This window comes from Nematolebias whitei, chromosome 2 (genome assembly GCF_014905685.2).
Source record: "Nematolebias whitei isolate Nwh7 chromosome 2, NemWhi1, whole genome shotgun sequence".
Lineage (NCBI taxonomy): Eukaryota > Metazoa > Chordata > Actinopteri > Cyprinodontiformes > Rivulidae > Nematolebias > Nematolebias whitei.
The window spans coordinates 44,250,407-44,266,777 of NC_056499.1; the positions used below are offsets into that span (position 1 = coordinate 44,250,407).

General features: G+C 38.1%; 1 protein-coding gene across 1 annotated transcript in view; it reads left to right on the plus strand.

Moving 5' to 3' along the window:
- LOC119426981 (protein kinase C-binding protein NELL1) overlaps positions 1-16,371 on the plus strand; it is a gene marked incomplete at its 5' end in the record, with an annotated part of 564,971 nt that overhangs the window by 182,028 nt on the left and 366,572 nt on the right. Inside the window, one exon of the mRNA XM_037694556.1 lies at positions 5,175-5,271. Coding sequence (XP_037550484.1) covers positions 5,175-5,271 — 97 coding nt within the window. The remainder of the gene's footprint in view (positions 1-5,174; positions 5,272-16,371) is intronic.

Genomic DNA, 16,371 nt, shown 5'->3' on the forward strand with positions numbered 1-16,371 from the left:
GAACGAACGAACGAACGAACGAACGAACGAACGAACGAACGAACGAACGAACGAACGAACGAACGAACGAACGAACGAACTGTCCAGATGACCCGACTAAACATTATTGGATTTGGTACCTGGATGATTGAGCATGAACTTTGTTGTCCAGTTTTCCCTTCTGAATAGGTGGCCTAACGTTTATAATTATTAAACTCTTGGGTTGTTTTTTGAACGTCCAGAGGATCTGACTTAACTTTTTTAGATAAACTCTAGGGGGTGCTAAAAATGCAAAATCTTTATACCTCAAAAACAACTATGATGATTTCTAACAAAATGTGTACACTTGGTTAGGACAATAACCTGAGTTGTTTCATGTAAAAAGGTAATGCAACATTGTAACATGTGGTGAAAACAGGGAACGAGTGGAAGACTACTTATAGAGGTGCATGTATTCACTTGAAGGAAGATGAATGGAAGTCAGTTGTTGCAAGACAAAGTGCATATGTTTGAATGGGAGGTGCTGGTGGAACAGTGAGGCTACAAGGAGCAGAAGTCACACAGATGCAGGACTTGAAGTTATTGGGGTCAACTATCCAGGAAAATGAGTGTTGTAAAGAGGTGAAAAACAGAGTCAAGGCAGGATGGAGTGGATGGAGAACATTTTCAGGTGTGATTTGTGACAAAAGGTTAGCAGTACACTTCAAATGAATAAATGAGAAAAAAAAGTCATACAGTGGACCAGTGGAACTAACATAAACTTGGTTAATAAACAAATTAGCCGGTGTCAACATGCATCAAGTGGCATGGACCACAGTAATAACTACTCGCAGTTCTAGTTTGGGGATTTTATTTGTCTTTATCAGTGGCATAATGACAAACTTGAGATGTATGTTTATGGTGGATACAAGTCACTGTCTAAGAGTATATTTTATTATCTTTATTTATTTGCTTCAGTTTATAAGTCAGTGCCACTTGTCAGCTTGTGTTGAAATGGTCTGTTAAGAAAACGTGCCTAAAACTAGACATACTGCATATTTATATATGCTCTGTACTGGAATTGTACTGTCAGCCATACTGTTTTTATGGTGTTAGCTCACCATAGGGCACTGCTTTCAACAGCAAATGGTCTTTTTAGCTCCATCAATCTCTATAGATTCAGATTAGCTGTATAGAGAGCTAGTAGTGTGCTGTGTGGATGGGTAAATGAGTGCACAGGTTGCAGTGTAAAGCGCTTTGAGTATCTTGACTAGATAGAAAGGTGCTATATAAGTACAGTCCATTTACTATTCATATAAATGATGATCAGCAGCTCTGCACATGCCTTGTCTTCTCTTATATCAATATTTATGTCTCTCCTGCTCACATACACAGATAATAATAAAGGGTAAGTGTAGCAGGGTAAAAGTAGAGCAATGCTGACCTATTTTGCTGGTTATAGATGGAATGACATGTTTAGTTAATGTGGCTTCACTGTGTGGTGTACATGTATTCTGAACCAAATACGCCTATGTTCAACAAGCTTTAATAATTAACATTTTCTAAAATATTCTAAGACCACGGTACAGATTATATGTACAGTTTTTGATTTCAGTCTTGATTAGTTTGGTTGCAACAACAGATACCAACATCCCAGATTCCTCAGTAGAAACCTCCTGGAATATCAATTTTGTACACCACAAATCAATCTAGTGCATTCTGCTAAAGAACAATCAAACAAAGGTATGGTGCAGTAATGAAGACCTACCCAGATTATACATTTGTAAAAAATAACCTTTTTTGTAGCCAGTCATGAGCATTTACAACCAAGTGTTTTGAACAACGTTTTGTTCTTTGTGACATTTTTCATACAATAATAAATATTAAAAATATCACCATAATTTGTGATTTTTTTTTTATTCATGAAGAATACCAAATATTAATTTGAATTCTCAACTCAAAAACATTGCCTCTCCTTTGACCATTTCACAATAAAATCATGCTGTGTTAAATACTTGTGCAGAAGAAGGAATACCAGTTTGTACTAACACAACTTGATGGATGTGGGATAATAAAATAAGGAAAATTAAAATAAAAGTAGTTGACCTTACAGATATACATTAGGAAATGTTGAGTTGTCTTGTTTTTTTTGTCTTCCAGAAAACAATTATTTAATTTATCTTTCATCCATTTCAATTCGAATGCCTATGACCTACCAAATAGGTTTACTACTTTAAAGCCTACTTGTTTACACCATTGGTTGGTTCTCTAACTATCTCTCAGACCAGAGGCAATGTGTTCAACATAATGGTACTTCCTCCAGTTATTTAACAGTCAACAATGGTGTATCACAAGGCTCAGTCTTAGGACCCACCCTCTTTACAATCTACATACATAATGTAGGTAAAAACATCCCTAATGCATCCATATATTTCTATGCTGACGACACAGTTGTTTATTGTTGAGCTAAAACTGTTGCTAAGGCTTTCCAGCTTTTGACATCTGCATTTGACATCATCCAGACAAATTTGCTCCGCCTCAAACTTGTCCTAAATGCCAACAAAGCCAAAGGGATGCTTTTTTCAAATAGGAAGTTGGTCCCAGCAGTTCTTCCTCCGATTTTATCCTCAAATGGTGTCCCCATTGAGTTTGTTGATTCCTATAAATATTTGGGTATCTTGGTCGACTCGCATCTCTCTTTTAACCTCCATGTGGAAAACTTGGTAACGAAACTGAAAAATAAACTGGGTTTCTTTTTCAGAAACAGATCCTGTCTAACTCTGAATGCTTGTAAACGCCTTGTTTCTGTGACTTTCCTTCCCTCCATTGATTACGGTGACATTATTTACATGAACGCTCCGACAAGAACCCTGCAGATGCTGGATGCTGTCTATCATGGTGCACTAAGATTCATAACTGGCTGTGATTATCGTACCCACCACTGCACCCTGTATTCACTGGTTAACTGGACATCATTAACTTCACGCAGACTCTCTCACTGGTACATTTTCATCTTTAAATCACTTCTTGGTCTGATGCCTTCATACATCTCCTCCTTCATGTCTCTGCGTGAGTGCAGCTACAGCGTACGCTCTCAGGACATTATTACCTGCAGAGTTCCTTCAGTGAGAACTGAACTTGGCAAAAGGGCCTTCTCCTACTCCGCTCCTGTTTCCTGGAATATCTTACAAAAAGACCTGAATCTCTCGACCTTGACCTCTCTAAGTGGCTTTAAGAATCTGTTGGACTCCTGGCAGGGACCAGTGCAGACATGTTCCTGTTTTTAGTTTTCTACATTCGCCTTAGAATCTAGCTGCTTCTATGTTGCTTTTCTATTTTTAGCCATCATATTTGTAAAAAAAAAAAAAAACCTGTATGACTTTTTATAATTGTTTATTGTTGTTGCTGTTGTCCATTGTTGTCATAATTCTTTGTTGAAATCAGGTCTCTCTTATAAATGAGTCCTCGAGGCTCAATTGGATTTACCTGTCTAAATAAAGGTTGAATGAATTTTTTGCTAATGTGGGTTTGTTCAAGGCCTTTTCACATGCTCCAGTAAATCTGTCATTTACAGCAAAGATGAATGGAACAAAACCTTTTTTTTTCTTTTTTTTCTTCATTATCTACTCAGTTCCAAGGGTAATTGTTTATTTTAGATGTGTGTGGTTTCACAGAAGGTGCAGCCTTTGAAATGGTTCACAAGATGAATGATCTTTTAACATTACAGGCAATTATGTCATTCAATGTTAATAAAAATCACTGCTTAATGGAAGCGTATACAACAACCAGTGGAATATGTGCACAAATGAAGAGTGATCACTTACCCATCTACTCATGAGGGGTTGAACGACCACATATTTTTTAAAGTTGACATTTTTATCATTTGACATTAACATGATAATAGCTGAGTCAACGCCAACTAGTTGGAACTCAAAGACGCTGAAAAAAAAAATTAAACTGCAAAAAAACATAATTTATTATTTACAAAAAAAAAAGAACAACAAAACATCAGAGTGTATATATTTATGCTCCTACCGTTTATCATACAGCAAATAAGTTACAGGAAAACCCAAAACTATTATTAAACCGGTGAACATTGGCTATTGTGCGAAGTGTTGGATTCTCCGGTGGAGTGCAGACCTGTTTTTTATTTTATTTTATTTTATTTAGTGGATTAAATAAAATAGGAGTAAAAACAGCATCACTTTTAGTGAAACACTTCCACACTGTTGATGAATTTCTACCAGTTTGGGAAGACTTTGCCTGCTCCTCACCTTCCATCTGCTTGGAAGAATCCGTTTTGTAGCCAGTGGCCCAGTTGATCACATGACCCGTGACACAATCACTGACTGCGACTAGACGATGTAAAATTTAAAAACTTCCGAGATGTCCTAGAATCAACTTGCCGACTAGTCTATTCAACCCCTACTACTCACCTTTCTGAATCATGACAATGTCACACTCTTTGTCCTCTAATAAACAACAACAATTGTAAATAGTCTTGTTGGTATAACTTAAAGTTTCATATTTGCACTTAAAAAATCAACAACATATCAACACATATTTTCAGTTTTAAAGAAATGGTCATATTCTAAGTTACTGTAAGAACCTTCAGTAAGACTGAAACAGAAATAAACCATAATGCAACTTTAAATGTCTGTGTAACCTCATGAAGAGGGGAAGCACTTTGTGTGTGTGTGTGTGTGTGTGTGTGTGTGTGCGTGTGTGTGTGTGATGGTGTGTGTGTGTGTGTGTGTGTGTGTGTGTGTGTGTGTGTGTGTGTGGGCAGCACAACAAATTATCCTCTGAAATCTTCATAGAGCCTACCTTGAGCTCGCTCTCATTGCTAAACCCACATTGGTGCAGAAAATAATAATGCAGAATCACACAGCGGCTATCCAGTTTAATAATACCAAAGCCTGTTCATATCTGTGGCACAGGGTTGCGTGGTTAATCCAGCATACACCCCAGGGTCAGATACTAATATTGTGTTGGTAAGCTGCGGGGTGAGTCTGGCTGTCAGGCTTGAAGCGACCAGCCCCAGCTCGACATCATCCGCTTCCTGTGAAAGGAGTTAGAGTGGGGAGGAACATAGTCCATTGGGTTTATCCACGGTGTTCAGGTGTATTGGATCGGTGTTCCTGTCAGAGAAGGACAAGAGACACCTGTTTGTGCCTGTCATGGACATAACATTCTCCTCTGGTTTGTTGTTGCAGGATTTATGAGCGGGCGATAGACCCTCCTCAGATGGAGCTCACCTTGGGCAGTGGAGTGTGGCTAGGGCAACACAGCCACAAGCATGGTTTATTCAAGGTAAGACCCTTGCCAGATAATGCACACACACACACTCCCTCTCTCTATACAACTGAACATGTTTTGTATAATTGGTCACATTTGCTGTAAGCTGTGTGGGGAAGAAATACAAAAGCGATTTTTGAATCAGAAGTGCTGAGGGCTCAGAGGAGCTGCACAAAGCTCAGCATGTGCTTCGATACGCTTATTCTCAAGGCCATCGCAGCGTTGTCGGTTTTTAATCGTGTATCGTTTTCTCAGGCTCCTGCGTGCACTCGCAGCAGGTGGGGCACATGGCGAAGCATTATCAGGACATGCACGCTGTCTTGATAGTCATAGTTCCTCCCCCTACCTGTCATGCAATCAGTGGGTTTTCTGTTTATCTTTTGTAACTTATTGATTAGACACACGGGTCTAGTGGGGTGAAAATGATTTATCCTCCCTGTGGTTTAAAACTATGCTGCCGGAGTGGAGGACTTTGTCTTGTCCCATCTATTTGTCTTCTCCTTTTTGATCTACTTTTGCACTAATACTGCAAGGAATTACTTATTGTAGGGAAGGACTACAGCAAACGACACATCTCAATCATCCCGTTCCCTCCTTTCAGTCATCTCAAGTATGTCCTGTAGAACATTTGCAGTGAGTGCTTGGATGTGAATGTCAGCAGCAGAGACAGAAGGTGTGAAAGAGAAGAGCCTTGTGTGAAGTGACATTGAATGAAGAATATTTCCCCTCAGGTTTATTCTAAGATCTTAGCATCTCAGCTGACAGGCGCACTTACTGCACCTTTTAACAGAGACTTGTTGTTTAGTGCACCAGAACAGCCATTTTGAGCTGCTTCTTGTTTGAAAGGTCCATTATACTTCCTCAGATAATCACACACTACTGTATTATATAGATGGCAATTAACTGTGTGGTGCAGAACAGTGTTTCGCTGTCCTGCACCACACAGACTGTTGTTTTCTGCTGCAATAAAAAAAAAAAAAAATAAATAAATAAATATATATATATATATATAGCTCTTCCTGCCCATGCATGTTCACTTGCCATTCTTGTTACATCATTAGCTGCTATGCAGACATTTAAAGTAGAACTTCTAATTGCAAATATAATTAATTTCAGTTAACTTGTTTGTTGAAAATGTATATTTTGAACATTTTTATCATTTAAAATAATGGAAAATAAAATATTTTATTTTCCCTTTAGTTAATTATTAATAAATTATTTTTTCAATCAGTTAATTGTACCATTGCATCATAAACAGTTTTATTTATTGTATTAATACAGATAAATCACATTGGACCTCGAAAACTCATTTACAAGTGGGACCTATTTAAACAGACAAAAAAGTAATGAAAGTGACAACATGTATACGATTTGGATGCAAAACAATTCTTAACAGACTCTTATTCCTTGGCTAAGGAATGATAGCCTGAAATTGAAAAAAACACCCCGCACATAAGCACATAGCGACGCAGTCATTCTGCAGGTGAGGGGAGATGACAAGTTGTTTTATTCATATTTGTAATCAGAGGTTTCATTGTACCTAGTAATTCTATATATTTCCATCCATTCATCCATCCACTCATCCATCCATCCATCCATCCATCCATCCATCCATCCATCCATCCATCCATCCATCCATTTATCAATCCATCCATCCATCCATCCATCCATCCATCCATCCATTCATCCATCCATCCATCCATCCATCCATCCATCCATCCACCCATCCGCTTGTTTCAAAGTCAGGTCGCTAGAGGAATAGCTTGAGCAGGGAGGCCCAGACATCTCTTTCCACATATACCTATGTATTTAAACTATTTATTTTTATTTTTGCAATTTTTTTAAATCAAACGTACATAAGTTTTACATCATAAATATTTCATGAGCTCAGTATTTGACTCAGTTACATCTTTGTTCTTGGTAAAGAGACTAAAGTCAATTATCTCAGACAGCCCTATCCATTTTTCATTAAAGAAGTTGTTTCATTTGCCAATTCTCCGTCTTTGATTAAGTTGCTTCTCTAATTGTTGATAAATAAGGATTGATTTACATTGATTATCTAATTATGTGGTTACCCTTGGTCAGGTTTATCTTGCTTTAGATGCAGCGGATACAGTTTCAACACAGTGTGCAGTACACCTTACCACTCAACACCATTGTCTTTGATGGATTACTATTGAAAAAGCCTCTTTATTCACAGTAGCAGCATTCACGTTTGACACTTTGTAGAATTTTATTGGTAATTTGAGTTTCAAATGTTCAGTTTCTTCCAAAGACATTTAAACACATTTTAAATCTTTGTTGTTGGGTAGAGACCTTGTATATCCAAAGGAAAATATTTTCAAAAACAACAATAATAAAAAATTAAAAAAATAACTATTTTAAAAAAGAAGTAAATGTTGCCACAAGTCATAAGCTTGTTTTGACAGATTTTATTGAAATATCATAAAAAAAGCAGACAGATGTAAAGGGTGACTAACAGAGCTGATGATGCAAAAACATGAAAATGGTGAAAAACAAATACACGTACAAGGTTTTCATCCAACAGCGACTGCCTTTTTGTTCTGAATTATTTTATAAAACAATCTCTGAAAAGACTAACAGTAGTTCAGACCTCAGTCACGGCCGATCTTTAACCTTCATCTTATTTAGCTTCATTTTCATTTAGCTGTCCTCCATCTCTCTCTGTGAGTTCAACCCTTAGTGCACACTCTCACACTGAGTCAATCTCGAATCATCATTTAACTTAAAGTGGTGCTTGAACGTTTGTGAAGCCTTTATAATTTTCTTTATTTCTGCTTAAATATGACCTCCAACATCAACAAAAATATTATACTTGGTCATTTATTTATTGAGGACAATGATCCAATATTACATATTTGTTATGGTAAAAGTATGTGAACCTTTGATTTCAGTACCTGGTGTGCCCCCAGCAACACCCCCCCCCCCCCGGTGCAGAAATAACTTCAACTAAACATTTCCAGTAACAGTTGATCAGTCCTGATCACCAGCCTGGAGGAGCTTTAATCCGTTCCTCTGTACAGAACAGCTTCACCTCTGGATGTTGGTGGTTTCCTCACATTAACTGCTGCTTCAGGTCCTTCCACAACATCTGGATTGGATTAAGGTCAGGACTTTGACTTGGCCTTTCCAAAACATGAACTTTATTCTTCTTGAACCATTCTTTGGTAGAACATCTCGTGTGCTGAGGATCATTGTTGCTGCATGACCACCTTCTCTTCAGATTCAGTTCATGGACAGATGTTCTGACATTTTCCTTTACAATCCTTTGATATAATTCAGAATTCATTGTTCCATCAATGATGACAAGCTGTCCAGGCCCAGATGCAGCAAAACAGGCCCAAACCATGATACTACCACCACCATGTTTCACAGATGGGATCAGGTTCTTCTGCAGGAATGCAGAGTTGTTCTTTCTCCAAACAGAACTCTTTTTATTTAAATCAAAATGTTCTACTTTGGTCTCATCCGTCCACAAAACATTCTTCCAACAGTCTTCTGGTTTGTCCACGTGATCTTTCTCAAACTGCAGACGAGCAGCCATGTTCTTGTTGGAGAGCAGTGTCTTCTCCTTCAACCTGCCATGAACCATTGTTGTTCAGAGTTCTCCTGATGGTGGACTCATGAACATCAACATTAATGTGAGAGAGACCTTCAGTTGTTAGAAGTTACCCTGGCTCCTTTGTGACCTCACAGACTATTACACTCCTTGGAGTGATGCTTGTTGGTCCACCACTCCCGGGGAGGGTACCAAAGTTCTTGAACTTCCTCCATTTGACCACAATCTGACTGACTGTGGATTGGTGGAGTCCAAACTCTTCACAGATGTTTTGTAACATTTTTCAGCCTGATGAGCATCAACAACTGTTTTTCTGAGCTCCTCAGAAATCTCCTTTGTTCCTCCATGATCCACTTCCACAAACATGTTGTGAAGATCAGACTCTGATAGATCCTGTTCTTTAAATCAAACAGGGTGAAACTCACACCTGATCATCATCCACTGATTGAAAACATTTGACTCTAATTTCACCTTCAGATTAACTGATAATCCTGAAGGTTCACATACTTTTACCACTTACAAATATTTAATGTTGGATCATTTTCCTCAATAAATAAATGACCAAGTATAAGATTTTGTCTAATTTCTTTAACCGGGTTCTCTTGATCTACTTTTAGGACTTGTATGAAAATCTGATGATGTTTTAGGTCGTACAGTATTTATGCAGAAATATAGAAAATTATAAAGAGTTTACAAACTTCCAAGCACCACTGCATGTTTTTAGACAGTCACTGGAAACTGGAGTGCCTTGGGAAACCCACATAGATAGTCCCAGGCAAGATCCAGTACCAGGACCTGGTTGTGATGCAGTCACTATGATTAGGCTACAGTTTCTAGTCTTAATAAAAAGATATCCAAGGCTTTTACATCAAAGTAGTCAAACAGCAAGAATTTAAAGGAAGGAAGTCTGATTCAGTCTGAGCACTAATGTAAGAGTTTTGAAATTGTGTCTGACAGGTCTTAATGCACCCGCTACAGAGACTGAAACAGACTTGGTCTGAGACACGTCGAGTTAAAACAAGTTGTGTAACTCCATGCTACTGTCTTTCTTCTTTTTTTTTTTTACTTTCTCTGCACATTCCTTCAACCCACACCTTATTTTAACTTGTTAGAAACAAGGAGACGGAAAGAGTCAACTCCTAATTTATCATGTTTAAAGGTGAGTGAAAGCTCCTGAGCGGAAAAAATGTGAAAGGAAAAGAAAAATAACCAAAAGCTATAAATGTAACTTCACCGGTAGAAGCTGAAGTAAAGCAGCACTTGTTAAGTCCATTCAGGTCTTAGAAGTGGGATCATGATGTGATGGGATAACTAGGCCTTAAAGTAAAACACGCTGAGCTCGTGGGCTGCTTTGAGATGCTTCTTTGCCTCTCACCACCTCCTCCTGGGAGCTTCTCCATCTCAGGGAGCAACTGTAATAAATTATCTTTGTCTAGACTCGGCTGTGCTAAGAAAGCTGCTCCTCGGGAAGCTTGTTTGAAACCAGAGCTTTTGAAAAATGCTTTGTTTCATGCGTCACTGGATGATAATTACATTAATATGGACAATGATGGAAAGACTGATTGATTTGTAACACAACATTTGTTATAAATGACAGTATGAGTTTAGACCTCATGCAGTCTATTTCTTCCTTCAGCCTTCATGCACGGTACTTTGTGCATGCTATTTGACTTAAATTAGTTTATACACATTTATATCCTCATAAATGGTTGGATTTATGTTTACAAACCCAATCTGTTTGTTAGCAAATCCTCATGGACTTATGATGAAAATGAACCCAAGCCTTCAGAAAGTATATTGGTTGTACATCTACAAATGATTATCTTTTAGAGTCACGTCAAATCAATATGACCTCCACCACTTATTAAACTGAGTGTAGTTTGTTTCACAGATATGGAGATAAAAATGGATATGATTGTAGTTGAGAGTCACCTTTAAAACTTTCTCTATATACTTTCTTGATTTAATAAAATTGGATGAGAATGTGGATCAAATTGTTTATGTTTGACCAAAACCGGTTTATCTCTCTCTTTTCTTAGCATAACAGGATTTTGCTGTAAACCCCTCTAGCTTAAAAGTCACTGAGCAATATCCTTCACTGAATGTTAGAAATGTATTGTTTGTAAGATACAGCCTTACAGGCTTGACTGTTTGAATTAGTTTAGTTTACTTTATCTGTTCAAATAAAATAATTTCAAGGCAGGCATATACAAACAAAGAACATAAAAACATTTTGGAGCAAGCATTAAGTGATGCTGGCAGTATATCCATCCATCCTCCATCCATCCATCCATCATTTTTACCCACTTCTTCCTTTTTGGGTCACGGGGGTCACTGGTGCCCATATCCATCCATCACTGTGCAAGAGGCGGGGGACACCCTGGACAGGTCTCCAGTCCATCACAGAGACACATAGAGACAAACGACCATTCACTCTCTCACTCACACCTAGGGACAATTTAGAGTTACCAATCAGTCTAACATGCATGTTTTTGGTCTGTGGGAGGAAACTGGAGTAACCGGAGAAAACCCACACATGCACGGAGAGAACATGCAAACTTCACCCAGAAAGGCCCCTGGATGGGATTCAATCCGACAACTTTCTCACTGAGAGGCAGCAGCTCGACTGTGCAGCTCAGACAATATATCTCATGCACTTATATTTTTTTAGCGCAAGTGGAAGCATTTTTTTTTGGTCAAATCAATATTTCAACTCTGTTTTGAAATCTATTTTATTTTTATTTTTTTGTAAATTAACTCACTTCACATAGCAAGTCATGTATTTTACAAGCTAAGTTTTCAACATGAACGCATTTCTGTGCCTTTCAATTACATCAGCATTTTATATCAAGCAACACCTAATTTATAAGCATTAGTTCAAATAGAACTTGTGACGTGTGCCGGGTGCACAACGCATCTCACAGTGATTGTTGAACATGAGCACGAGTGAATCCCATGACCCGGGATGATATAAACAGGTAAAGGTAACAGATGTTGGATGGATGGCTAGATCAAATATAAAATGTCCTGGTTGTAACTTTTTAATCACATGCAAGCCAAATAGTTAGCAAAATCAATAAACAAAATGAGTTTCAAAGTAATAAAATATGTTTCTTTTGTTTCTTGGTCTTCTCTCTCAAACAGTTAATTTGTGTTAACATTGTTTAATCCTGTGAGATGAACTGCAGGTGGGGCTTAGAGATCCTGCTAGGATTCAAAAAGGTCAAACTCGGCATGATCAGACCACAGTTAAAGATTTGTGGGAGAAAGCTTTTCCCAGAAACTTCCACCAATGGCACCTGTCAGCAGAACTCAGATACAACATATCTCACAAGCTACTTAGATGATAAAACAAGATAACTGGGACGTAGGATGGTAAAACTGAGTATACAGAGTAGAGTTAATTTAGTACAACTATACTTAAATAAAAGAAAATGCTATCATATGTCCGTTTAACACACGTTTATTTTTGTATAGACCACAATCAGCTTTGGTTTTCTTTAATTTCCATATAAAAACAAACAGAAATTGCATCCTAGAATCAGAGAGACAAAGTTTAATTATTTCAGATACACTTTAGTTTCCTCGCTTTACTTTTTTGTTCTCGTTTTGTTCATTCTCACTGTAAATTGATTGTCAGTGACACCTCTGTAGTGGCTCAGACTTTCTAACACACAGCTTTTAAATGAGCAGGTGATAATTAACTAACTAACTAACTTCCACCCGATGCTGAAGATGTTCACATTTACATTTGATGTATAGAAACTTTAGTTTACAGTCAGGATGATTTTGAGAATACTAATCAAGCTTGGATTCAATATTAAAGAGCTTGTTGCTTACCACATTTTGAACAAAACACGGGCTATTAGATATATTATCAAAATACAGACCCTTTCCAAAAAAATAGAATATCATGGAAATGTTGTTTAACTTCCATAATTCCATTCAAAATGTGAATCTTTCATAGATGATAGATCCAGGGCTCACAATTGTAATGATTTCAAGTATGCATTTGTTTATTTTTACATATATTGGGCTTCCAGCTCATGAAACCCACAAAAACAGGATTTCAAAAAATTTGAATACTGTGAAGAAATCAGCCCACACTACTTCTCAGTTTTTGCAGAAAAAAAAAGAAAAAAAAAAGACAGAAATTAGGATCAGAACAAATCAATCAAAATATGGTACTTTCAAAATGATATGTCAATCTTCAATACAACTTTTTTCTGTCAGGTCATGTGGACAGTTTCTTTTTTTGTGCTGAAACGTTTCGCCTTCGACCCAACAGCTTACTCCAAAGTGGAACAAACCTGAGCATGGACTTTGTTGTTTTCAACCAGTTTGACAAGACAGTCAACAAGGAAGAGGGCCATACCAAAGAGACCATCTAATCACAAGCAGAACTGGTTTGTTCCACTTTGGAGTAAGCTGGTGTGGGAAGAATCAGTTTTGTTGTGTGTTTCCTTGACTGATGAAGCCTTCTGGATTGAAGGCGAAACGTTTCAGCACAAAAAAGAAACTGTCCAGATGACCTGACTGAAAAATGTTGGATTTTATATCTGGATTATTGAGCATGGACTTTGTTGTTTTCAACCAGTTTGACAAGACTGTCAACAAGGAAGAGGGCTGGCAATGGAGGAGGGGTGTACCAAAGAGACCATCTTATCACAAGCAGAACTTTATGTTACCAGTATGTTGCTTTTTCTTGTGCTGAGGTTTTTTTGCAACCCCACACTGTGTCCCATCACAGCTACCCCCCTCTAGCCATATTGTTTTCTTTGGATGGTTGTACTGAAATGTAGTTTTGTTGTGCTTCTGTGCAATGACAATAAAGTTTGATTCTGATTCTGAATAAAAGTCCAGCACCTCTCAAGGAAGTTGGTTTTGGAGCCCACGCTGTGCGTTGAGATGAGCCCAGTTATATCTAATCAGTACCTCTCAACCTGATGCACAAGCTCAGGCTCCATCCCTGCCAGAGAGGAGAGAGGTTATGTTCCATGTCTCAAGAGGCAGCTTTGGTAAGACAGGGTCAGAGCGCCAAGGCCCCCACCTTCAGCCACCACCTACATCATGTGTGTGTTTAAAAGACAGAAATACACTGTTTTTGTTTGTTTGTTTGTTTTTTTGTATACAGTTGCATTCCTGGTAATTCAAAGATGTACAGTCAGGACTCTTACATCACCCCGGTGGGACTGACATTTGTGATTGACACGTTCATTTCCATTCTGAGTGACACTGACAGTCTCTTCCTTCACCAGCCTGGCTCACACTGCCTCTGTGTGTATGTGTGATAGAAAATGTGTTTGTTCTCTGTCTGTGCTGTAAGCCTGCTCGCCTCAAGGCTGTCTCTCTCTGTGTCTGTGTGAAGTAAGGCAGGTGCTGCCTGCATCCAAGCCAGCAAAGCACACCGTAAATGTATTTCCCCCCACGCATGAAGCAGACACAGGGAAGCGAAGTGCGCTTGAGGTGGCAAATTCAAATGTTTTCCCAATGCGTTATCAGCAAGTACTTGCAAGAAGTCTTGAAATGATATTGGTTGTGGATGTGTGCAGGCACCCTGGTGTTTTACAACCTTGTTTTTTCACCAGAGACCGTACGCTTCTTTGTGGTTTTTGTGGTCATCATGACAGCTCTATTTACTAGCAGCATACGTCTGGAGATAAATTGTCTTTCAGCGTAATTGACAATAAGTTAAAAAAAAACCTTATGGGACATTTACTTGTGCCTATATATGAGCCATATAACTTCTATTAGGTTAGAAATGGTTGTTTAAATGCATTTCATGGTACTTTATGTTCTATTTGCAGTGTATTCATGTTCAATTTCTGAAGGTTGATCGCTATTAGATACAGTACAAGTGTAAAACTAATGTCTTTAGACAACTGAAGTATTAAATTCACTATAAAGCACTTTTTTTATTTAAGCAATATTTTAGATTTACAAACATATCAAAAATAAATGTTAAAAGAGAGTGAAAAGTTCAATAGTCTGAAAGTTTTTGTGATAGTCTGAGACTTTTTTTTATATCAAGAAAACTTTCTGGTAGAACTGCTTGAGGCGATGCTGAAAAATGTACTCAAACTTCAATAATTAGCTGGTAAAGACTTTCTATTAAGCAACTGTTTACTTTGGTCCTGTGCAATAACATCTGCAGATATATTGCCAACTTGTCCTTGATTATCATCATAAAAGTCTGATCCACATCTTTTGCAGATGTTGCTCATTAGCTTGATAAATAAGCTGAGGAATGCAGCATTTCAACCTCGTAAAATTTGGATAGAACCAGTTGCCAAAACAATGAATTCATCTGCTGTTCCCAGACAACACTGTAGATGGCCTTCAATCATTTTAACTCCATTTAATGACACATTTTGGTATTTGTTTTTTATAGGAGGATTTTTATTGATCAAATAAAATGAACCTTTCTTAAATAAGGGTTGATCTATTTCAGCAATATACTGATTTTAGATCATGTTGGGATGCAAAGGTTATTTTATTGAATCTGTTTTGCACAACCTTCTATGGATGATGTTACACAACTACGTTTTGAACAAGATATCAACAAGACAATCTCTGTAACGCCACTTGATTGTTGATATGTGGTGCTTACTATCCACTTTGCTGATCTTATGCTGCTGATGTATTTCATGCTGCTGTGTTCATTCGTCCTCATCTGCTCACACAGACTCATGTCCGTGCTGCTGTTGTTCGGCGTATTGTTTTTGTACTATACCTTATTACTTGTGCTTAGAACAGCATGTCAAGTCCAAGACTCGGCAACAAAATAAGTTTAACTTACTAATAACTCATCAACACCATCACTATTCCAATAACAACACATTCAGTGTAGGACAACACGCCAGTAGTCAATTACATGCCAGGGAGACAGAAAAGTGGGTGAAGAATTTATCTGACAGACAGCTCACCCAGCCGGAGACAGAGATTCTTGCCAGGGGACTGAACTTTGCGGCTGCACCAAGTAGAATTCCTCTGGTGGAGATGATCACAGCCACAGAATCAGCCATCCGCAACAACAAAATGAAAGAGGGTGAAGCAGAACAGCTCAGAATCAAAGTTTCATCCTGCCTCAGCAATGCCAAACCACCACCTTCCAACATCAGTAGAGAGGAGAGGGATGCACTCACCACTCTTAGCAAGGACAAAAACATCATCATTCTCCCAGCAGACAAAGGAAAGTGCACAGTGATTTTGAACCAGAAAGACTATCATGAGAAAGTTATGACACTCCTTAGTGACTTAACCACTTATGAACCTCTGAAAAGAGATCCAGGAAGTGGTTACAAGAAGAAGTTAATAGATTGCCTGAAAAATTTGGAGCAGGACAAGGCTATTGACCGTTTTCTGTACCACAGACTGTACCCAGGGGAGGCCACACCTAGTCTGTATGGTTTACCTAAAATCCACAAACAAGGTGTACCTTTAAGACCTATTGTTAGCATGATTAACTCTGTCACTTACAATGTTTCCAAATATCTGGCGTCTGTACTCATCCCTTTAGTTGGCAGCTCAGAACA